Raw genomic sequence first — 25,027 nt, forward strand, 5'->3', positions numbered from 1 at the left:
TCTCGATGGACTTTGAAAATATTTGGGGTGGTACGCAAACTTTAACATTTATTCTAAGTCGAAAAGGGGCCATAATTCAGTCAAAATGCTTGTTAGAGTTGCCTCCTCCTTTTTACAGACTGGAGTCATGATGGTAAACAAGTATGCTAAATATGAAAGCAATACCTCAATGGACTTTGAAAATATTTGGGGTGGTACGCAAACTTTAACATTTATTCTACGTCGAAAAGGGGCCATAATTCAGTCAAAATGCTTGATAGAGTTGCCTCCTCTTTTTTACAAACTGGGGTCATGATGGTAAACAAGTATGCAAAATATGAAAGCAATATCTCAATGGACTTTGAAAATATTTGGGGTGGTACGCAAACTTAAACATTTGTGTGACGCTAACGCTCACGCCGGGGCGAGTAGGATAGCTCCCCTATTCTTCGAATAGTCAAGCTAACAAGTTTTCAGCAGTCAGAAAAAACATGAGCACAGTCACTTATATGTGGACACATTTTATAGAGAAATCTCGCGATATAATTTGAAGGCTTGAATAGTTGTAGGAGGGCAAACCAGTTCCGGCACTTTTTCTCTAGACATGGTTCAGTTGTCCAGGCAACAACAGTATATTGTCTTCAGTATCAAAGAGTTGATATTCAAAAATTTGCATTGGGCTGAAGAAAAAAAAAACAAGAGGGCCATGATGGCCCTATATCGCTCACCTGTTATCATTGCACTTGAGGACAAGAAGGTCCTCAGAAAAAAATATCTAAGTCCAAAAGACAGGAAAAACAAAGGAAAGAAATTTAACCAAAAATTCTTACAAGGTACACCTAAAAATTGGAGGTACCATCCATGTTGTACCACAGAAAAGTGGTCTCGGTTTTCCCCTACGGCCAATAATAAAAAAGTTACTAAAAATAAGCTATTTATTTTACGTAAAAGGGAAGTAATTAAAAAGAAAATTATTGTAAGTGAACAAAAGAAGGATCTGCCAAATAAATCTGTTGACATAAATGAAATTTCAGATCAGTATCTTCATTAGTTACGAAGATATACCCATTTTAATTTGAAATAAAGGGAGGTAATTTGACATAAAATCAGTCCATAGTTATCTACCCTGATTGACTCAGTCCAGCTAATGATAATAATGAAATTTCAAATAAGTCCTATAAGTACTTACTGATATAAATCCATTTTGACTACAATCAGGGGAGGTAATCAGATATAAAATAACTCTGGAACCTACGATTGGATCCGATTTGTCATGGAATCCAAGATTTATTGTTGTTGAAGATATTTTGGAAGTTTGTATCAAATAAAACCATAAACGAAGTCTCTATATGGCTGCAAAAGCCAAAATAGCCAATTTTGGACCTTTAAGGGGCCATAACTCTGGAACCCATGATGGAATCTGGCCAGTTCAACAAAGGAACCAAGATCTTGTGGTGATACAAGTTGTGTGCAAGTTTGGTTAAAATCAAATCATAAATGAAGTTGCTATTATGCAGACAAGGTCAGAATAGCTAATTTTGGCCCTTTCAGGGGCCATAACTCTGGAACCCATTATGAGATCTGGCTGGTTCAACAAAGGAACTGAGATCTTATGGCAACACAAGTTTTGTGCAAGTTTGATTAAATTCAAATCATAAATGAAAACTTTTCTATTTTCAGATTAACAGATACTATTGCTTGTGATTTCATGGATAACTTATGACAGCAGTTAACGCCTTTAAATTTCATCTAGTATATAAAGAAGTACAAAATACTTAAATCATTATATTATTTAAATGCAGTCTGAAAATAGCAGTATGTTACATGACTCTCTTCAACAGTATGAAGCGAAAGAGGACATAATTATAGATCTTATAAGTGTGTAATAATGATATATCTGTTCTGCATATTTGACACATTTTTTTTTGCATCTGTTTCCCATAAATTAATTTACTTTTTTACATTTCAGAATCTCTTTGGACTTTGTTGGAAAGGAATCTGACCCAGATAGTACCTTTGAACTTGACAGTGAGGAAGAAAGTTACGACGAAGATGATGATGATATATCAGATGTTGATGATATTGAGCTTGACTTATCTTTGATGTAAGATATTTTTTTCTGCCTTTTAATACCCACAAGAACTTTTGTGGACTGGTGTATACATATGAAAATTGTGTGATCGCTTCTGCACATTTTTTTGTCGGTGCGTGCATGTGTCCGGTTAGTTCTTGTCTGGGCTGTTAGTCTTCCATCCAGGAAGGGATTTTGAAATCACTTGGCATAAATGTTCACCATATAATGAGATGATGATGTGTCATGCACAAGACCCTTACCCCTAGCTCCCAGGTCAAGGTCACACTAAGAGGTTAAAGGTTAACATGGTCTGCTTATTATACGGTCCATAACTCCGACATTGATGAAGGGACATCAGCTGTTTTAGTTTAAAATTTCAGCTTCTTTTGCTCACAAAAGTTTTTATATATAGTGTGAAAAGTACTAAAAGTTGCCAGACAATACAAGTCAGATCAAAATGCTATAAACTTGGTCTTTCCTCTTTAAAGTAAAATTCGAGAAGTTGATAGTATGTCAATATTTGTAATCAAGCTGTGTCAGTTACACCTTTGAGGTATACTTGCCAAAATTTTCCAGGGGCTAACCCTATTCTAGACCTTAGAAACACAATACTTTTGTCTGAAAACCTGCAGCACATGCTCTATACTTAGATCAAATAAACCATTTTGAGACATTTTCTTAAAAAGTACAAATTATTTGTAACTGTTCTTGACTATTTACTATAAATTGTATGGTGTTTTGCTGGGTTGCATAACACAAGACTGCATGATCTCCATAATTAGTAAAGAAGTTCTTCACATAATTCAATGGTAGAGGAGGGCTTTATGTTTATCATCATCGGCTAATCTTCACAGACACCTGGTATTGAAAGTTATTGATGTTATCAAACCTGTGTTCATACAACATCACAACAAATTTTTTGGGGAGTGCTATTCTGACATCCTTTTCCCTGGGCAAACTTATTATAGGTAAACAGCAGTGCTACATGTATTTGGCTATATTTTGTTAGACAGAATCTGAGATGAATCACATGTTATTTTTTTCCGGATTAGGGCTAATAATCTAACTCTGGATGAAATGGAGGACATCCCTGTCCAAGGTGCCTTTGAGAAGAGATACTATTATTGATGAAGATAGGAGGAAGAGGAGATGGAAGAGGAAGGCCTTGAATCAACAGAAGGAAGAGACTTGGTGACAGAAAGAAAAGCAGTGGTCTTTGAGGGCAATGTGAGAGAACTCGCAATGATGAAACCAGTCACCACATGTACCGTCAAAGGGTGTAGTCAGCCAGTCTCGTTGAATACTAAATATTCTGGCACTGCTATTTATTTGAAATGGGTAAATTTAATTATAAGTTATATATTGATTTAGAAAAGGTACCTCAATTCACGCATGAATGATAGATCATACTGCATATAAAACCCCAAAGAAACTGATACTACTCTTCAGTATATAAATTGGTAATAACATAATTGCCACACAGTAAATATTTCAAAAAAGTTTACACATTTTAACGTTCTAAATTTTTTTATTGTTAGATAAACCTCTTTGTCCAATTTAAACATTTTTGTAGGTGTCATGTTTTGAACTTTTTATGTTGCACTTTCATTTATTTTTGTAATTGATAAAAAAAAATATATGCTAAAAACAAGTGTTCTGGTTTCTTTCAGATATGTGGAAAGGGCCACATGTTAAAGAAGTGGTGCTCCCAACCAAAAGTGAAAGGTAGGCTGTCAGGTGATTTCCTTCTGGCGGCTGCCATCTTGACAAGTGGCAACAACTACGAGAAAGTGAAATTACTGTTCAGATTTTTCGGTATGGGCATCACTGCCAGAACAGCTTTCTTCCATATACAAGGAAAGCACTGCGTACCAATAATAACAGACTACTTTCAAGACATGATATGCAAAAACAGGGAAAAGGTGATTGGAAAGACAGTCACAATTGCAGGTAAGTTTCCTTATCATTTTGGTTTTGACAGGGATGGAGTTGAAACATAAAAACAAACAAACATACAGACCATTTGTTGTTTCAGTAGAATGAGCATCAGTAAGAAAAGTGTAGGTCTTTGTTTTGCTTTACCATATAAAAGCCGTAAATATGTCAGTGATGCAAAGGTAATTGGTTTCTAATTACTGATAGGGCCGGAATTAGCTATTTTGACCTTGACTGCACAATAGCAGCTTCATTTATGACTTGAATTTAATCAAACTTGCACAAAACTTGTGTCACCATAAGATCTTGGTTCCTTTCTTGAACCGGCCAGATCCCGTTAGTCAGTTCCAGAGTTATGGCCCCTGAAAGGGCCAGAATTAGCTATTTTGACCTTGTCTGCACAATAGCAGCTTCATTTATGACTTGAATTTAATCAAACTTGCACAAAACTTGTGTCACCATAAGATCTTGGTTCCTTTCTTGAACCGGCCAGATCCCGTTAGTCAGTTCCAGAGTTATGGCCCCTGAAAGGGCCAGAATTAGCTATTTTGACCTTGTCTGCACAACAGCAGCTTCATTTATTTGATTTTAACCAGACTTGCACACAACTTGTATCACCATAAGATCTCGATGGCTTTTTATACGCCTGAAGGGACGTATTATGTTATCACCTCGGTGTCCGTCTGTCTGTCTGTTGGTTAGCAATTTCCCTTCCGCTCTGTGACTCTTGAACCCCATGAAGGATTTCAAAGAAACCTGACACAAATGTTCACCTCATCGAAAGAATGTGCACCATGCATGATTCGGATGGCTCACTTGAAGGTCAAGGTCATACTTGGAGTTCAAAGGTCATATGACTTTGTTTTGTGTGTATATTGCTCTGCATTTGCGATGCATTGCAGTGCTCTTGTTAGTCCCCTACTGGTTGAAAACCAGTTTCGGGGACTATAGGAATGCACTTTTCCGTCATTCCATCCATCCGTCTGTCCGTCCGTCCGTCCGCAATTTCGTGTCCGGTCCATAACTCTGTCATCCATGAAGGGATTTTAATATTACTTGGCATAAATGTTCCCCATGATGAGACGACGTGTCATGTGCAAAACCCGGACCCCTAGCTCAAAGGTCAAGGTAACAATTGGAGGTCAAAGGTCAACAGGGCTCTTTTCCTGTCCGGTCCATAACTCTCCCATCCATGAAGGGATTTTAATATTACTTGGCACAAATGTTTCCCATGATGAGATGATGTGTCATGCGCAAAACTCGGACCCCTAGCTTAAAGGTCAAGGTCACAATTAGAGGTCAAAGGTCAACGGGGCTTTTTTCCTGTCCGGTCCATAACTCTGCCGCCCATGAAGGGATTTTAATATTACTTGGCACAAATGTACCTCATAATAAGACGATGTGTCGTGCAAAACTTTCAGACCCCTAGCTCAAAGGTCAAGGTCACACTTAGCAGTCAAATGTTAACATAGCATGAACAGGATCTGTTTCGTGTCCGGTCCATAATTCTGACATTCATTAAGGGATTTTAATATTACTTGGCACAAATGTTCCCCATGATGAGACGACGTGTCATGCGCAAATCCCGGACCCTTAGCTCAAAGGTCAAGGTCACAATTGGAGGTCAAAGGTCAATAAGGTTTTTTTCCTGTCCGATCCAGAACTCTGTCATCCATCAAGGGATTACAATATTGCTTGGCGTAAATGTTCCCCATGATGAGATGACGTGTCATGCGCAACACCCAGTACCCTAGCTTAAAGGTCAAGGTCACACTTTGAGACCAAAGGTCAGTAGGATTTTTTTCCTGTCCAGTCTATAACTTTGTCATGCAAAACAGGATTTAGACATCAGTTGGCACAAATATTCCCCTGGATGAGACAACATGTTGTGCACAAAACCCAAGCCCAGGGTCTAATGTCAAGGTCACACTTAGAGACCAAAGGTCAGACACAAGAATGACTTTGTCTGGAGCATTTCTTCTTCATGCATGGAGGGATTTTGATGTAACTGGGCACAAATGTTCACCAACATAAGACGGATTGTCATGCACAAGAACCAGGTCCCTAGGTCTAAGGTCAAGGTCATATTTAGAGGTCAAAGGTCAAATTCAAGAATGACTTTGTCTGGAGCATTTCTTAATGCTTTGAGGGATTTTGATGTAACTTGGACCAAATGTTCACCACCATGAGGCACCCTATTTTTAGAATTATGTCCCTTTGTTATTACTATAAATAGACTTTATTGTAACTTTTTTATTATTGGTCGTAGAGAAAAATCGAGACCACCTTTCTGTGGTACAACATGCATGTTACATCCAATCTTTAGGTGTATTTTGACCTATCTCTACCTGTTAAAGAGTTCCTTGTGGACTTATATTATATAGATTAATTTCCTTTTGTTAGTACTATAAATAACTTATATGATAACTTTTTTATAATCGGCAAAAACATTTCAATAGGAAAACAACTGTGGGTTTTGATATAAGCACATTTTAATCCAAGTGTGTTGTTATAACATATTGTATATATAGTACAGTATTGTTTATACATCATTGACAGATATCAGTTCATTATGTTATACTGCAGTAGAGAAAATTAGGTGCCTTCCAGTAGGGGACTTTGTATTGCATGGCAATACTTCATTCACTTGTTTTTATTTGGCAGATCCTTCTTTTGTCCGCTTACAATAATTTTTTAAATTACTTCCCTTTTATGTTACTATGAATAGCTTATTTAGTAACTTTTTATTAATGCTCAGGTGAGTTTTTCTGATCGCTCGATGTCCGGCATCTGTCTGTCGTCTGTCTGTCAACATTTAGCTTGTGTATGCGATAGAGGCTGTATTTTTCAGCTGATCTTCATGAAACTTGGTCAGAGTGATTACCTTGAAGAAATCTAGGCCGAGTTTGAAAATGGGTCATCTGGGGTCAAAAACTAGGTCACTAGGTCAAATCAAAGAAAAACCTTGTGTATGCGATTGAGACTGTATTTTTCAATTGATCTTCATGAATATTGGTCAGAATGATAACCTTGATAAAATCTAGGCCAAGTTCGAAAAGGGGTTATCTGGGGTTAAAAACTAGGTCACTAGGTCAAATCAAAGAAAAAATTTGTATATGCAGTAGAGGCTGTATTTTTCAATTGATCTTCATGAAACTTGGTCAGAATGATTAGCTTGAAAAAATCTAGGCTGAGTTCGAAAATGGGTTATCTGGGGTCAAAAACTAGGTCACTTGGTCAAATCAAAGAAAAACCTTGTGTATGCGATAGAGGCTGTATTTTTCAATTGATCTTCATGAATATTGATCAAAATGATTACCTTGATGAAATCTAGGCCGGGTTCGAAAAAGGGTTAGCTGGGGTCAAAAACTAGGTCACTAGGTCAAGTCAAAGAAAAACCTTGTGTATGCGATAGAGGCTGTATTTTTCAATTAATTTTTATGAATTTTGGTCAGGATGATTACCTTGATGAAATCTAGGTCAGGTTTCGAATATTGGTTATCTAGGGTCAAAAAGTAGGTCACTAGGTCAAATCAAAGGAAAAGCTTGTGTATGCCATAGAGGCTGTATTTTTCAATAAATCTTCCTGAAATTAAGTCAAAATGATAACTGTAATGAATTCTAGGCCGTGTTTAAAAATGGGTCATCTGGGGTTAAAAACTAGGTCACTAGGTCAAATCAAGCAAAAAACTTGTGTATGCGATAGAGGCTATATTTTTCGATTGATCTTCATGAATTTTAGTCAGAATGATTGCTTTGATGAAGTCTAGGCCGAGTTTGAAAATGGGTCATCTGGGGTCAAAAACTAGGTCACTAGGTCATATCTAAGAAAATACTTGTTTAAACTCAAGAGACCACATTTTTAGTCCGATCTTAATGAAAATTGGCCAAAATATTTGTTTTCATGAAATCACTAGGTTAAACATGTTTACACTGTTATAGTGTGTTTCTCAGTGCACTTGGATTCAGCACCTTATCAACCATTTCTAGTACTGTTGTAGACAAGCAAATGGAAGTGAATCTACCCTCCTTGTAAGTTCATGTTTGTCTGCTTAGCATTTCTGCTGTTTGTTTTTTTTCCAACATAACTTCATTTTGTACCATTTTATGATGGTAAGGTGAAAGATAAATAATATGTAAATGAGTATTGAGACTTAAAACTAAAAAGGATATTTTGCTATTGGGAAGGTAACCATATAATTGTCACAACGACAACTATTATGTTGAACAAGTGTTGGATATGTTGTGATATTTTTCATGCATGGACCATTTTAGGCATCCTGGAGAGGTATTTTGCATCACACAGTGAATGTCCATGAATGGGGTCTTGGAGATGGTGCAGCTGAGGCAAGGTGTTATCATGGAACCCTAGAAGAAACTGAGGAAACAAAATGGCTTGAACCAGGTGGAGATGCTCATAAAGCACTGACTCGTGTAATTCTGGACACAAAACTGCTGCATTCATTATGTCAACCTTAGGTGAGAAAATATGTTTATTTTTTTATGCAGGACCCTTAAAAAATAATTTATTAGATGTTTTGTACTGAAACGCAAGTAAGTGCATTTTACAAAGAAGCGTCGATAATGCTAACATGACAAATTAAAACTTAGCATGCAAAGTATCTGACATGAGTTCTTACATTGTTTTATCTAAGTACTTATCGTATGAACAATAAAGAAAATTGTGTTAGAATAAGAATTGTTCACCTTTTTTTTCAGACACACTGGTGAACTAGAAACATTTCATGAGGCAATCCTTATGTACTGTGCCAAGCAATATGCATACACGTAAGCTTATCTCTCTCCTATAGTTTTTATGCCCCCACTTTAGGGGGAGCATATAGATTTGCTCTTGTCCGTCCATCCTTCCGTCCGTCCGTCCTTCTGAAAATGTTGTGTCGCGCGTAGCTCTGAAAGTATTTGACGTAGAGTCACAAAACTTTACAGGAATGTTGGTCAGCATGTGTAGTTGTGCACCTGGGGTTTCGCGTCCGGATTCATTCAGTCATGTAGAAGTTATGGCCCCTGACTTTGTAAAAATTGGTCATTTTAATGTTGTGTCGTGCCTAGCTCCAAAAGTATATGACCTAGAGTCACAAAACTTTACAGGCATTTTGGTCAGCATGTGTAGTTGTACACCTGTGGTTTCGCGTCCGGATTCATCCAGTCATGTAGGAGTTATGGCCCCTGACTTAGTAAAAAATTGGTCATTTTAATGTTATGTCGCGCATAGCTTCAAAAGTATTTGACCTAGAATCACCAAAGTTTACAGGAATGTTGGTCAGCATGTGTAGTTGTGCACCTGGGGTTTCGCGTCCGGATTCATTCAGTCATGTAGAAGTTGTGGCCCCTGACTTTGTAAAAATTGGTCATTTTAATGTTGTGTCATGCCTAGCTCCAAAAGTATATGACCTAGAGTCACAAAACTTTACAGGTATGTTGGTCAGCATGTGTAGTTGTCCACCTGTGGTTTCGCGTCCGGATTCATCCAGTCGTGTAGGAGTTATGGCCCCTGACTTAGTAAAAAATTGGTCATTTTAATGTTATGTCGCACGTAGCTCCAAAAGTATTTGACCTAGAATCACCAAAGTTTACAGGAATGTTGGTCAGCATGTGCAGTTGTGCACCTGGGGTTTCACATCTGGATTCATTCAGTATTGTAGGAGTTCTGGCGCCTGACTTGGGAAAAAATTGTCATTTTAATGTCATGTAGTGGGGGCATCTGTGTCCCATGGACACATTTCTAGTTGTTGATCAGGAAGATTAAGAATTTATTATTTTACTAAATAATAATAACACATTTTTATGCATTATTACATATGCTATTTCATTTTGAAAGAACATTCCGGGCTCCACTCCATGAATAAGAAGAACATTCCGGGGGCTCCACTCCATGAATAAGAAGAACATTCCGGGCTCCACTCCATGAATAAGAAGAACATTCCGGGCTCCACTCCATGAATAAGATCACACCTTAGATATATCTAACATGCTTAACATTTTTCGCGCAAAACCACGACAGGAAATGGAATGTTATGCCTGATACAGAGAATGATAACGACGTCTCCCTGTAACTCTAACTTGACTTGTGTTGATCAAATAGAACAATTAGGAAAAATATTGTGTCAGATAAATGTATGTGTATCTGCAATGGTATTTGTTCAAATTGTAAATTTGTTTGACTAGTGGTAAAGTCTGACTCAGAGAAGAAATATGCAGTTAAAAGACTATTAATGGAGATTTTTCTGTGTCTAGAATTGAAACCTATTTTTATGAATGTCTTTGTTCGATTGAAATGTTACTATGAAGTCAATTTGCACATTGTAGGTACCCGATATACAAAGCCAGAAACACGCTCGCTGCGTTAGACTATCAACATCATAAGGACAGACCTCTGCTGAAAATCAAAACAGGAGAGCCACAGTATGTTCTTTCATTGATTGATTAACGCTTAAACAGGTTTTCCATTTCCATTCAAGAGTTCACAAGTTAGTTGTATGGCTTTCCCTTCAATATTTGGAACTAAACCTTCGAACAGATGGCAACATATGTTGGTATTGACATGCAAGTGTAATAGGAGCTAAAAAAAATGTGCAGCCCGATACAGGACTCAAACCTGCGACCTACTTGCAAGTCAGATGCTCTACCAACTGAGCTAATCGGACAACCGATATCGTAAACAAATTATATACATTACTGCCAATTTCAGAATAGTGCGCCGATTCAATGTTTGCACCATACACATGGAGTGGCTGACTGATATCGATTTTCTTATCGTGAGTGGCTAAATTTGTAACAGTCATTTACATAAACTCCGCCCAAGACGCGAGACAAGTTATGTACATTTATAGGATTTAATATTATGTGTTTTTTCCCCCGATAATTGTCTAAACAACACAAACTGAAATGTCAGTCATGCAATGTATTTACGGCTTTTAAAAACTGATGATAATGCAGTTTTTAGCGGTGTCTCAGAATTAGTTTCAAGTCAGACATTTTTACAATCTCTTTCCAGAACGGTACAGAATAGATTTTCTTTAATTGATAAACATTTCCTTGAGACAAATTCATAAAGAAATCACTCACTACAAAATGCAAATTTAGTCAGCGGATGCATATAAGTTTTAAGATTAAAAGATGTCTTAAACAACATGTGTATTTCTGTCGCTAGGTCATGGACTTCTCATGTTGAAAATACAATATTTGATTTAAACATAAATGCGCTGTTTATAAAGGTAATAAAGTTTTATGTGTTTGAGAATCTAGTAAGCATGTGATTGAATCAATTGGAATAATTTATTTTTGTACACTGAACATGTATTTACACCTAATCATCGATTCAACTTTCGGTCCTGTAGCCGTTGTACATGAAATCAAACGCCGAGTGGCTTCAAATCACATCCCCACTTAACGAAGTGGGTTTGAGTCTCACTCGGGGCATTGAATCTTCATGTGAGGAAGTCATTCAGCTGGCTTACGTACGGATTGTTGGTGGTTCTACCCAGGTGTCCCCTCGTGACGAAATAATGCATGGCGGGGCACCTTGGGTCTTCCAACCATCAAAGCTGAAAAGTCGCCATAATTATAACCTATAAATATGACGATGCAACGTAAAACCCAAACAAAAATAAGTGCTGGACTCCTTCGTTTAACTTTATATAATAGGGAATTAAAACTTGGTTCGGGATTCATGACTAAGTAAGTTTCCTTGCCAAGAAACTTGCTCAAGACGGAAAATTCTTTTTTTTTCTTGTGTTTAACACCCCTTTTCAACAGTTCTTCCTATATGTCGGGTGGGCAGTTCACCTAACCGTCGCTCCTGGGAAGAACCAGTACAAGGCTCCCGTCCTCCGTAAGAATCTGCCAACCGTTCTTACATATATAAAGAGATATGGCCGGTAGCAAGGCTCGAACCCATCCCCGACAGGATACAGTGATTTCAAGTCAGCGACTAACCACTCGAGTACAAGGGAGATTACACGATGGATGGTTACTACAATTCGGAATCTAGAAACAGCATGGGTACATAGTTGCAGTAATGCCAGACTGAAGTCTACATAGAACTTCCAAATAGATTTATGTCGATGGGTTCGACTAACAGCTTAGTTTTATCTCTACTTTTTTGTTTGACATAAGTTTTCATGACACCGCATACCACATGACTTCAGTAGGCAGTAATTATTTGACGGATTTCTATGAAATAATGTATATCTTTTCATATGGAATCTTTTCTTATCGATGTTATTCTTTGGTTTGGTATTCTGCAGTTTGAGAGAAAATATCGGTAAAAATGGAAGACTGGAAGTAGTAATCAGACTCAGATGGACGTAGAGTTATAATGACCACATCACTTTGTATTTTTTTTTACTGACGATTGTTGCGTAAATTCATACCCAGGAGAGGAAATGGGTATATGTTTAATGAAAATTGGCTGCGTGTTTATCTGCACCATTTAGCAGTTTTTGAAGCAGTCTAAAATTAAAAAGTGCTAAGACTGCACGCGATTTACCCAACCGCAACTCAGCGTTCGTTGTGGTCCGATACACATGTGTGAACAACACTTAGTGCTATTGTCATTCGCTATGAAACAAGAGCCAAATGTTCTATTATTTGCAACAAGCTGCAACAGAATTATGTGCCTTTTAAAACAGAAGGGCACTACACATATTAGTCCAACTAATTTGAAGCGATCCTAGGAGATACTGAGATATTTGTTTTTCAAATGGGCAATATCCCTACCCGCGTCAAACACTCGAAATACCAAAATAATTGAACAGTTTCCGATGAAATTTTCATTGCTGCCTGACGATTTAAATGCTATATGTTTAAATGCGGATTATTTCACGAAATGGCCATAAATTCAAATATAACTTACATGCATCGAAAACGGATTCAATTCCTCTTTGACTTGTGTAAAAATTATTAAAGAATATCCAACATTACGAATTTTCTGGTGATTTAAACCTATGTATATACTGTACATGATTAACGTTTACTGTGCTGACACACTAATGCACTAATATGCACAAACAATAAAACCAAAAACTTTAAACGACTGTGTTCTGTGATTTATCCTTCATTATTTTGGTCCTTCAAAGTTTGACGCATAGATTGCACTTCACAAATATAAAACAATCTGAACGTCGAATTATTTTGACTAATACATGTACTAGATATTACCAAACGTTCACGAGTCTAGGGACAAATCTTCCAGTTTAATTTCAACAAGATGCTGCATATAGTTTTAAATAAATAAATGGATGAATATTACTTATAGTTCAATGTGTAAAGACAACATCGAGTATGCGATATTTTCCATGACCGACATTCGTGGACATTTTACGAAGACTGGATACATGTACATCAATTTAAAATAAATACATGAAACCTACGAGACAAAATCTGCAGTAGCAGTTTTGTGTTCTTTCGTTGAGAGTTGCTATATAAATACATGTATACACATCAATGTTCAATATAATCTACATAGATTTAATTGTATATGCTGCACATGAATGTATTTATTAAGCAGAATCAGAGCTATCTTGAAATAAATACCAGTGATGTTTTGCTTTTGTAACTAACCCGTAACGATCAATAGAAAAATACTTTAGGGCGGAGCAAACTACAAGCGTGATCAAATTAACCTCTAACCGATAACTAGCGTGACACCTACGTCATTTACTACCAGCATTTGATGTAAATGTCACAGGGTGAGAAAAATGTGCAGCCAGACCGGGACTCGAACCCGGGGCCTCGGAATACCGTTCCGATGCTCTACCGACTGAGCTACCCGGCCGCCTACACACTTTCTCCCCGTTTTAATATATTTCAAGTTCTATACCGTGACATATTTCCCCACCATTTTGAAATTCGTCCTCGAATTTCAGCGGGTACTTTATATATAAGCAATTACAGGTGTCGGAGACTAACCAGTGTAATGCCGTCATGGCCCCACGTTGGGCGCCAAATGTCACAGGGTGAGAAAAATGTGCAGCCAGACCGGGACTCGAACCCGGGGCCTCGGAATACCGTTCCGATGCTCTACCGACTGAGCTACCCGGCCGCCTACACACTTTCTCCCCGTTTTAATATATTTCAAGTTCTATACCGTGACATAAACGCCCATTCGGCGAGCTTTTCTGAAATTGGTAGTATATACACACTGCTACACAAGCCATTTAGTAAGGACTGAGGGCAATAAATTATTTTCTATTGACAGGCAAGGCAGTCAAAAATGTTCCATTAGGTTACATCAGAAAAAAAAATCATAATAATTGAGCCACGCCATGAGAAAACCAACATCATGGGTTTGAGACCAGCATGGATCCAGACCAACCTGCTCATTCGTGCAGTCTGGTCAGGATCCATGCTGTTCGCTAACGGTTTCTCCAATTGCTGTAGGCATTCACAGCGAACAGCATGGATCCTGACCAGACTGCGCGTATGCCCAAGCTGGTCTGGATCCATGCTGGTCGCAAACCCACTATGTTGGTTTTCTCATGGCGCGGCTCATATAGTTTTGAACTGTACACTGGCAAATAGCATGAACAGTTCACAATTAATATTTGTAAGGACTCATGTTATAATACACACATGTAAATGACTTGCAGATCAATATTTGCCTTCAATCCAATAAATGTTTTACTATGGCAGAAGAAATTGATTTTCCTTTTTGATTTCAACGTTTTTGACTTGTACGCCAAGTAAATGTGTTGAATATTGATCGGCCATATATCACACACAAACTGAAATCTGTGAAAAAGAATTTATGTTGTCATAACACTTACATAGTCAAAGTCTAATAAAAGAACACTTTCTTATACTAATGTATTCATATAAAGACGTTAGAAAATGAATGCACAAATAAATGGATAAGCACAAGACTGCGAAGGTATTATGTGAATTTTTGAATAACCGTAAGGCTCACGAAATCTGAGAATATCTCTTTTTCCGTTACTTCAGATTGCATCGCACATGGAGCAAGCGGTCTTCAACGTGGTCGACATACCAGGAGAGAGAACCCAAACAATATCAGTACATACCCGAAATGATGATAGATATGATTGAAGACTTTAAAAGTAGCGATACACCGTTAACAGCACCATCAAAAATGTCACCATCTGACCCAAGAAAATTAAAAAGAACAAAGAGTCGCCACCACCAACAAAATTTCTTTTTTCGGAAAAGAAATCCCGCTACATGGATCCATCTTCAGATAGGAAAGATACAGCTTGAAGTCCCTGAAAGATCTGTGTATTATGTGTACTGTTCAAACACTCAAAGTGCCAGTAATTTGGAAAAAACATTGACAGTCCCATCAAGTTCAAGCAAAAGTTTGACTATAATAAGGAAAGGAACAATCGGCAAGAGTGTTTTACTGTTTGACATGAAGTTTGACTGTACTTAGGAAGTTACCGTAGGCTAAAGAGCGTTATACTGTTTGATTTTTGACAATACATAATAGTTACCATGAAGATGACAAATGTACATTATGCTATCTGCATTGGCATGTTTTTTTCTAATCATTAATAAAACAGGTGCTTTCAAATTCAAATAAGTGTTATCCTGGATTTATGATCAGTAACTGTAGTAACCAAGTGATTAATCCATCAGTGTTTCTGTTATGCACCATTGTGTTACTGATAAATTATTGCTTTTATACACACTAATGATTTTACTGAAAGGAAATTTAGGTAGAAAATGCAGTAGTCAGCAGATGGCCCTTATTTTTTGTCAAACTTGATTGGGGAAAGCGAGGACATTTGTCCAGATGACTGTTCGGAGTATCTACCAGTTTAATTTTTGTCCGTACAATAATTTTGATACACATGGAGTACCGTCTTCTTGTTTGTATTCAGCATTAAAGGTTCACACCAATGAGACAGAATGTGTAAACGTTAGGTTCATATCTCAAATGTCAAGGCCACACTTGCAGGTCAAAGGTCATTTCAGATCACTTTGACAGCATAAATGATTCTTGTTTATATTAGCATGTCATTAGTATTAACCTGAATAAGACAGAGTGTTGCATGCAGACTTCAGGTTCCAATATCAAAGGCCAAGGTCACGTATGTCAGAGGTCATTTCACAGCTTGTCTAGGCAATCCTTTTATTGTGTTCACCTCCATGAAACTGAATGTCATGGGCAAAATCCAGAACCCTGTCGTTCGGCTGGTTTCATTGTTTTCAGACGGTAACTTGTGAAAGGCTCGAAAAATGTAGTAATTTCTGGTTCACAGGTCAAACATCTTAAATTACAGTCTTGACTTTTGATGTCAAAGTCAAGATCAAGAGAACTCTGAACAGTTTACGGTTTCAGGATAACTTGAACGCTCGAGCCTACAATCATGTAGGGAGGTTGTTCATGACCAGCAGGTGACCCCTTTGGCTTCGAGGTCATAAGGACAAGGTCATAGTGATCCGGAAAAGTTAAAACATTTTTGGAAGAAAACTTGAGGACACTTGGGCCTACTGCCCTAGGATCATTAAAATTGATAAGAGGTTGATCTTGAACAGCAGATGGCACCTATTGATTTTGAAATAAAGGCTAAAGGTCACAGTGACACTCATGTGACATGAAATATATAAGCTAATTGGCCGTCGGCATTGTTGCCTTTTTGGTTTCAGCGTTCTAATTTTTTCTGGTCAAGTCACTTTAAAATTAAATTTTAGCCTGCTAATGCCTAGAATAATGTTGGACGAGGCGAAATTTGTTGCATTGATGGTGTTTAGACAAGTTTGACTAACTGCATTTTGCAGAAATAACTAAACAGTGAGACCAAACATTTAGAATTCCAACCTTTAACCCTTACCATGCTGAACACGATTGGTTCTGCTTTTGCAACAAGTGTAGATCATGATCAGACTGCTTATCCATGTTCACTATTCAGTCAGTATCACTTTGGTAAGCACCCCTTTTAATAGTAATGGTACTGTCTTAGTTGGACACAATTGGATCAGCCTTTGCGACCAGTGTAGATCATGATCAGACTGCTTATCCATGTTCACTATTCAGTCAGTATCACTTTGGTAAGCACCCCTTTTAATAGTAATGGTACTGTCTTAGTTGGACACAATTGGATCTGCCTTTGCGACCAGTGTAGATCATGATCAGCCTGCACTTCTGTACAGTCTGATGATAATCTGCACTGTTCGCTTTCCAGTATCATTTTGTTAAGCACCCATTTTAACAGTTAATAATGGTACATTCCAAGTTGGAAGATGGATAAGTTCATTATAGAAATTTAGCATGGTAAAGGTTAAATGGCTATCAAATATTTTAGAAACAATCAAGGCATACTGGTGTATATACAGTTTACTAAAATACATGAGAGATTATGTATAGAAATAAAACATATTTATAATAAACAAAACAATTTGTTTTACATGTCCAATATACCGCCATCTATAAAACTTCTTCATGTACACGAAAGTATGTTTATCACTGCTAAACAATTCCTGAAGGTATTTTTTGCCCAACAAAGATGCAAGACATTTTCCTTCATTTTTTTCATATTTTGTGCTCGTTAAACAAGTACTTTGTCCTAATAACTACCATTATCTCAATTTCTCAATATTTGCCAAGCTGTGTTTTTGTCATGAACAAAATAATTCCCTAAGTTATACTTATAAGGCTAAATATTTATTTTTTAGATATTTTGCTTATTTTTGATAAATTATACAATTTAACATGTCTCTCAATTAGAACCTATAACTTTTATTTCCTTTTTAACCGAATGCATTTTATCACTTGGTTAAAGCACTGTAAACAATGTTTTTAGGACTGAACAGTGAACACCATACTCCTCAATAAGTTCAAATAAATCTGTCTGGTATAAACCCAGTGTACTGGTTTAGTTGACTTGGGTATCTGTCCCTTATGGTCCAGACACAACAGCTAGGGGTTACCCTTCTCACGCCAGCACCCAATCGTCCATGTCGCCACAAGATTAAGTTTCTATAAGCAACATGCCTCATTGACTTTTGATAATTTTCAATGGTTTGATTATAGCGTCCCAGCATCTCCCTATGGTAGCGTTGGCCCAATGCTAATACTTCTGGATTGAGAACCAAGGTTTCTATTTGCTGAAATCACAAATCATTATCTTGCTTGTGAAACAATATATAGATTGATAACACTGAAATACAAAATTGCATTTTCAGTTGTGTAAGTACAGGTTTTCAAAGAAAATACATTTCTACACTACAGAATTATTATGAGAATAGATAAAATGTTAACTGCTCAACTTCACTCATCTTTATTATGAAACAATAACTTGGAATAAATGATTTCATTTTGTGACTTTCAATTGTTATGTTTTCTATTCCTTTGTATAATTGTTAGTTCAATACATTTGAAGCACATACTCAGTCATGCTTGCTATCGGAATAATTGCCTATATTATTATTTGCTTCCATGAAAGTTATCTGATTTTTATCCATCAGTTACCCTTTTTACTTACGAAGCATTATGGGTGGGTATCCACTGTTTTAAAGTGATCTTCTGGTCTTTAGATTATCATATATGCAAAACATGTAATTAATGCACTCACCTCTCTGGTAGAAATACAGTTTCTTGGCAAACATCCACAGCACTTCCTGTCCAGCTCTGTTGGCATCTCTCTGCAGTTACCACATTTACACCAGGAAGGTGTATTAGATGGCACTGCAGGAGCAGGAGGATCACCATTATCACCAATGCCCTCACACAGGTCAAAAACCAGAGCTGGTTCTCTGTCAATCAGCTTCAAAACCAGATCTCTCAGCTTTTCAGGGTCCATTTCTTTAACTATATCCTAAAATTACACAAAATTTCATAACTGGAATGTAATGTCATTTACACATAACAATTATAGTAGTTTCATATCTGATATGATATGGTACTGACAAAATTGGTAATAACATTCCATGGAAAAGTATCTGTTTCCAAATTATTCCTGCTTTTTGTAATAGTTTACTAGAGCTCTCTGAATATTTTAAAATCACAGAGAAAATATTTTTATTACCTTTACTATATTTCTGATATATACTTTTTAGCTCAACTATTCGAAGAATAGTCTAGCTATTCTACTCACCCTGGCGTCGGCGTCGGCGTCCCACCTTGGTTAAGTTTTTGCATGCAAGTACATACAGCTATCATTTAAAGGCATATAGCTTTGAAACTTATTTATTCTTTTTCTAGGTCAATTACCAACCTTACTGGGTCAAGTTCCATAACTGTAACATGTATTTTGAGCAAATTATGCCCCCTTTTGGACTTGGAAAATTCTGGTTAAAGTTTTACATGCAAGTTACTATCTCCAAAACTAATGCAGATATTGAATTGAAGAAACTTCACATGTGTCTTCGGGGTTATAAAACTAGTTGATAGCACCAAGTCCCATAACTCTGACCTTCATTTTGGCCAAATTATGCCCCCTTTTGGACTTACAAAATTCTGGTTACAGCTTTGCGTGCAAGTACATACAGCTATTACTAAAAGGCATATAGATTTGAAACTTATTTTTTCTTTTTCTAGATCAATTACCTACCTCACTGGGTCAAGTCCAATAACACTGACATGTACTTTGGCCAAATTATGCCCCCTTTTGGACTCAGAAAATCCTGGTTAAAGTTTTACATGCAAGTAACTATTTCCAAAACTACTACAGATATTAAATTGAAACTTCACGTGTCTTCCGGGTTATAAAACTAGTTGATAGCATCAAGTCCCATAACTCTGACATGTATTTTGGGCAAATTATGCCCCCTTTTGGACTTAGAAAATCCTGGTTAAAGTTTTGCGTGCAAGTACATACAGCTATTACCAAAAGGCATATAGCTTTGAAACTTATTTATTCTTTTTCTAGGTCAATTGCCAACCTCACTGGGTCAAGTTCCATAACTCTTAACATGTATTTTGAGCAAATTATGCCCCCTTTTGGACTTAGAATATTCTGGTTAAAGTTTTACATGCAAGTTACTATCCCCAAACTAATGCAGATATTGAATTGAAACTTAACATGTTTCTTCGGGGTTATAAAACTAGTTGATAGCATCAAGTCCCATAACTCTGATATGTATTTTGGTCAAATTATGTCCCCTTTCGAACTTAAAACTCTTTTTGATATTTAACATTTTGGGTAATAATTTCCTGCTTCTGTGACAATATTTCGAATAGCCGAGCTTGGCTGTCTTACGGACAGCTCTTGTTTAGAACACCACTTCATTTTTTAATAATTGACCTTTAAAAATCATTGTTTCAAATAATACTAACAGTTGTGAAAAATGAAAGCTCCAAACTCACTGTACCTTCATCGCCTCTTTCTTTTCATTTCGTCTTTCCTCCACACGCTTCTTATCTGACACAGATGCACTAGCCTCCTTTCCTTTTCCTCTACCTTGTCCACTGCCTCTACCACGACTCCTGCCTCTGCCACGGCTTCCACTCCTTCCTCGACTTCCACTTACACCTCTGCTACTGCTTTCACCTCCCACTATTTTAAGACTCCTCCCTCGACTGCGACTGCCTCTTCTGCTACGCCCCCTCCACGTCTACTTTCCTGTAAAATAGGAATACAATATAAGACTGTACAAAAAGTGGCATTATCAGGACATAAAGAAAAACATTTGCCTTATTTTTTGTACAAACTAATTGTATTTTTCAAGGGATAGAAGAAAACATTTTGGTCATAAAGTGACTATTATTACCTACAAATCTACAAACTTAAATGATGTATTACATAATAGCCGTCACTCTTGTCAGATCACACTGCCTGTTAGTCCAACTAATTTGTCACGATCCTAGGAAATACCGAGATACTTGTTTTCATATGGGCTATATATCTATAATTGAGCCAAGCCATGAGAAAACCAACATAGTGGGTTTGCGACCTTCATGGATCCGGACCAGCCTGCACAAATCAGTTTGGTCAGGATCCATGCTGTTCGCTTTCAAAGCCTATTGCAATTAGAGAAACCATTAGTGAACAGCATGGATCCTGACCAGACTGCGTAGATTACCAATCACAAATATAAAACAATCTGCACGTTGAATTATTTTGACTATGCATAAATAGGAACAAAATACCCTGTTAAGTCATTTCTGCCATTTGGTCACAAATAAACTATAATCATGACAATACTTTACAACCAGAATGGCGAAATGCAATCTTTCACAATTCTTATTTTTCCCCCACCGGAGCCTCACTTTTAAATTTTAACTCCATTTCGATTACTGAGGCATTAAAAACAAGCACAAGTCAAGTCAAGTCAAGTAATATTTATTTACAAAGTCGGAGAGTAACAAACAAATAACATAAGCTCTAATGAGCTTTTTACACCGACTTAACAAACATATTTAAGGCGATTCGCGGGGTTTCTTTAATTATTCCCCGACAAGAAAATAGAAAGGAAATAGTGATTTGCAAATTTACATTGAGCCGCGCTATGTGAAAACCAACATAGTGGCTTTGCGACCAACATGGATCTAGACGAGCCTGCGCATTCGCGCGGTCTTGTCAAGACTCCATGTTGTTCGCTTTCAAAGCATATTGCAATTAGAGAAACTGTTAGCGAACAGCATGGATCTTGACCAGACTGCACGGATGTAAAACCATTAAGTTGGTTTTCTCATGGCGCGGCTCATTTTACCTTTTGTATGGAATGTTTAAGTGCGAAACGACATTCCTTATTGTTATTCAATATTTCAAGTGACTAGCTAACAACGAAGATACAAGATACGAAATGTGATGAAACTGTTTTCCAGACAAAAATGAAATACATTTTTAACGAAAAGGAACATTTTAAGGGTGGCTAAAACATCAATATGTTTCTTTTTTGTTATGATATGTAACTTTTTTTAGAGGTTTTGATTTTCATTATAATTCTAATTGTGTATTATATTTATTGCTTTTTAAACATATATTGAATATTTTCAATAAGTAAATTCATGGAATCTTCAGCAGATGTGGATAAATGAGATAATGCCTGCTTACGGTAAAAATGTACTTCAGTCTGTGAACTTGAAACCGTTACTTGAATAAAGTTCATTTTGGTGCCGCTTAGTGCATTTAATTTATAACGTCAACGTGAATGCACAATGCAAACCGTATTGAGGGAAAACTTGCTTCAAAATGACAGAACAAAAATAAAACTAACTCACTTCGCTTCAAAACATGCAGAAAATAATATAAAACATATACAGTCGACGCAAACGATTGTTTAGGATGGAAAGATGGAAGAAGGGTGGTTTAACTGAAGCTGCTCTTGCGAACGATTTAGAGGCATGCGTTCATTGTTCAGACCCGCTGTTTCTGTGAGATGTTTCAAGGAAACGCATTTTTACATGGTTCAATGTTGTACATACAAAAAGTTTCGATTATAGAATTCTTGCGGCAAATTGGATCGTTCTTTTTTGATGAAGGTTTTTATTACAAAATCGAGTCTGGTATTCCAGTGCTGAATGTAATATCAAAAAAGTAATCACTATGACTTCATCTCGTGCATTTCTTTTGGTGCTTCAAAAAATTTAAAAGACAGATAAAACTAAGAAATGAATAAAACCACCATTTACATGTACTTTGAAATGTTTTCGCCAGAATGGTAAAAACAAAATATTTAACTGGTATCTAGTAGTGTAAAAGTGCATGTTGATGCTGATGCGAATAAATTCGGATATTTCAGGACTGCAACTCGCTGCAGACCTGGAACGCCTGTATAAATTACAGACCCCGGTATATACCGGATTCAAGCAATTTGAATGAAAAATTATCTTTAATGTATATGTTTTGTGACCATTGTAATACTAACCCTAACCTTTTGTCAGTATATTATACATATTATACACTAAATGCATGCTGCTGTACAATACTTTGCGTATTTTGCCGTGCGCACATACATCTGTTTTACATTGCAAACAAACATAGGCAGCTAAATAAGAAAGTATAAAAGCAGTAAATTAAAAATAAGCAATTACAGGTTTAACAACATAACTGGGACAAAAGAGAGTACAAAGACGTGCTAAGGAGAAACTTTAAAGAGAAATAAATAAATGAGCAAGGAAAACAATAACGACTAGTATGTCGCCACCAAGTCTAATGAAATCAGATCCCCTATGTCGCTCCACATGATGAGCAGGCACAGTTCTCTCCCTTTCAGGTATTAATTAAAGTGCGAAAGTGACTGAAAGAGGATGTTTTTTCAAAATTCATCAGGGAGCTGATTCCATAGGTTGGCAGCAGCATACTGGAATGTTTTCTTACCATACCTTTCTGTTCTAGGTTGCGGTACCTCAGCCATGTTTGTGTATCTAAAATTATAGTGAGCATCTTTATATTTAACAAGATCATGTAAATATTCAGGAGACTTTTTGTTCAAAATTTTGTAAGTTTCTAGAGCAATAGTTCTTAGCCTTCTAACTTTTAAAGAAATAAGTCCAGATGTTTCTAATAATTGTTCATAAGTACTAGTGTAGTCTTCATATATAAATCTTAATGCCCTTTCATGTATTTTCTCTATTTTCCTTGTGTTGCCTTCACTAGTAAAATGCCAGCTCAGAGGGCAGTAAGTAATAGAAAGAGCATTGAAACAGCAGTTCAGTGAGTACTTAAAATCCTTGCTTTACAAATGTGTAAAGCCCAGGTAAAATAAACCAATACAATTAAAGTTGTATCATAGCTCGGTGTTTCTTCTTAACAAATTTGGTGCAGATAATTTATATACACTGAGTACAGGGGTAACTAAAAGTGTGCAGGTATTTAATACCCGCACGCTAGTTACCGCACTGTTGGATAGGGAAGTATGCCAGCATGTCTGGAACAGTAGACAGCAAACAGTATTTTATTGATTTTCTGCTCTAGCATTGGTTTATTTAACCTGGGCTTTACACATTTGTAAAGCAAGGATTTTAAGTACTCACTGATCTGCTGTATATGGCAATGTAGACCGCCTACAACTACCATATATGGATGGCTATGATACAAAACAGAAAGAACATTAAAACTCCCGGGTAAACGATTTATACTCGGGGGCTACGCCCCCTCGTACAAATTGTTTACCCTCGAGTTTCTATTACTTTGACATTACAAAAGAATAGTAAACAGTTAATCTACCTAGTCTATTAAGATGTCTACCTAACCTTTTCAAAACATTTAATTGTCTAGAAGCTTTTCTACATAAACTAGACACATGTGAATTAAAATTTAACAAAAAATCTATATTAACACCAAGTAGTTTTACTTCGTCTTCACATGATATTTCTATATTCTGAAATTTGAATTTAATTTTCTGCTGATGTGTTTTTTTGCCAAAAGCTATAGCCTGGAACTTTTCTGGATTCGCTTTCATTTGATTTTTTGAAAACCAGTCTATAAGGGTTAAACTATCATTCTCCAGTGTATTGATTAAATCTGTCAGACAGGAACTTGAATAAGAAAGAGTGTTATCATCAGCATAGTTGTATAACTGACTTCGGTCAATAAAATAAAAGATATCATTAATAAATATGTTAAACAAAATTGGTCCGAGTATGGATCCCTGCGGAACACCTTTAATAATATTCTGATAGTCGCTACATATATTCCCAATTTTTACACACTGTTTTCTATCAGATAGATAACTTTCAATAAGTTTCAATGATTGATTAGAGACACCATAATGTTTCATTTTCAAAAGCAACAGATCATGAGGTAGGTAGTCAAAGGCCTTTGAGAGATCCATAAGAATTGCTGCCAGATACTGATTTTTGTCTAAAAAATATTTCCAATCTTCAATTATTTTCAATAGAGCTGTGTTACATCCATAGCCTGGTCTAAATGCACTCAGGAAAGGGTTAAACGCTAAGAAAACATTTACGGATGGAAAACCTATAGAATATTCGTCACATCCAGAAAGTTTCCGTGGAATAAATAGGACCAAAGAATATTGGAAGGAAATATTTAGTAGAGGTGACAACACAATAAATATCAAGCTATGTACTGATTTATTTATTTGAAACAAAATGAAATCTAGTAAATCTAGAAGAAGTTTCGCGCTATTTCTAAGTTACAAATAACATGTTTT

The 25,027-nt window shown here is 36.6% G+C and overlaps 2 protein-coding genes and 1 non-coding gene across 3 annotated transcripts; 1 reads left to right on the forward strand and 2 right to left on the reverse strand.

Annotated features, from left to right (window-relative positions):
* The first annotated feature begins 3,202 nt into the window (after positions 1–3,202).
* On the forward strand, positions 3,203–18,290 carry LOC128546184 (uncharacterized). Its single transcript, XM_053527467.1, has 6 exons — positions 3,203–3,391; positions 3,724–4,003; positions 7,990–8,020; positions 8,708–8,776; positions 10,316–10,411; positions 14,951–18,290. Exons 1-6 carry the CDS (start codon positions 3,203–3,205, stop codon positions 15,393–15,395), a joined length of 1,110 nt encoding a protein of 369 aa, XP_053383442.1. The 3' UTR covers positions 15,396–18,290.
* Trnat-ggu (transfer RNA threonine (anticodon GGU)) lies at positions 13,713–13,784 on the reverse strand. The gene has a single exon. It is a non-coding gene; the product is annotated as a tRNA-Thr (tRNA).
* LOC123541394 (uncharacterized) lies at positions 17,804–23,295 on the reverse strand. Its single transcript, XM_053527468.1, has 4 exons — positions 23,230–23,295; positions 20,279–20,521; positions 18,541–18,783; positions 17,804–18,073 (listed from the first exon to the last, which is right to left on the reverse strand). Exons 1-4 carry the CDS (start codon positions 23,293–23,295, stop codon positions 17,804–17,806), a joined length of 822 nt encoding a protein of 273 aa, XP_053383443.1.
* Between the last annotated feature and the right edge of the window lie 1,732 nt (positions 23,296–25,027).

The sequence above is a fragment of the Mercenaria mercenaria genome, chromosome 16 (genome assembly GCF_021730395.1).
Source record: "Mercenaria mercenaria strain notata chromosome 16, MADL_Memer_1, whole genome shotgun sequence".
Taxonomy (NCBI): Eukaryota; Metazoa; Mollusca; class Bivalvia; order Venerida; family Veneridae; genus Mercenaria; species Mercenaria mercenaria.

Bases quoted from the DNA above. Each gene is read 5' to 3' on its own strand.
- LOC128546184 (XM_053527467.1), top strand. From the start codon at position 3,203: ATGGAAGAGGAAGGCCTTGAATCAACAGAAGGAAGAGACTTGGTGACA. The intron at 3,392-3,723 runs GTAAATTTAATT...GGTTTCTTTCAG, and splicing joins CTGCTATTTATTTGAAATGG to ATATGTGGAAAGGGCCACAT. The intron at 8,777-10,315 runs GTAAGCTTATCT...TGCACATTGTAG, and splicing joins GCCAAGCAATATGCATACAC to GTACCCGATATACAAAGCCA.
- LOC123541394 (XM_053527468.1), bottom strand. From the start codon at position 23,295: ATGCTCACTATAATTTTAGATACACAAACATGGCTGAGGTACCGCAAC. The intron at 18,784-20,278 runs GTACAGTGAGTT...GTGTAATTTTAG, and splicing joins AAAAGAAAGAGGCGATGAAG to GATATAGTTAAAGAAATGGA. The intron at 18,074-18,540 runs GTGAGTGCATTA...TTGTGATTTCAG, and splicing joins ACTGTATTTCTACCAGAGAG to CAAATAGAAACCTTGGTTCT.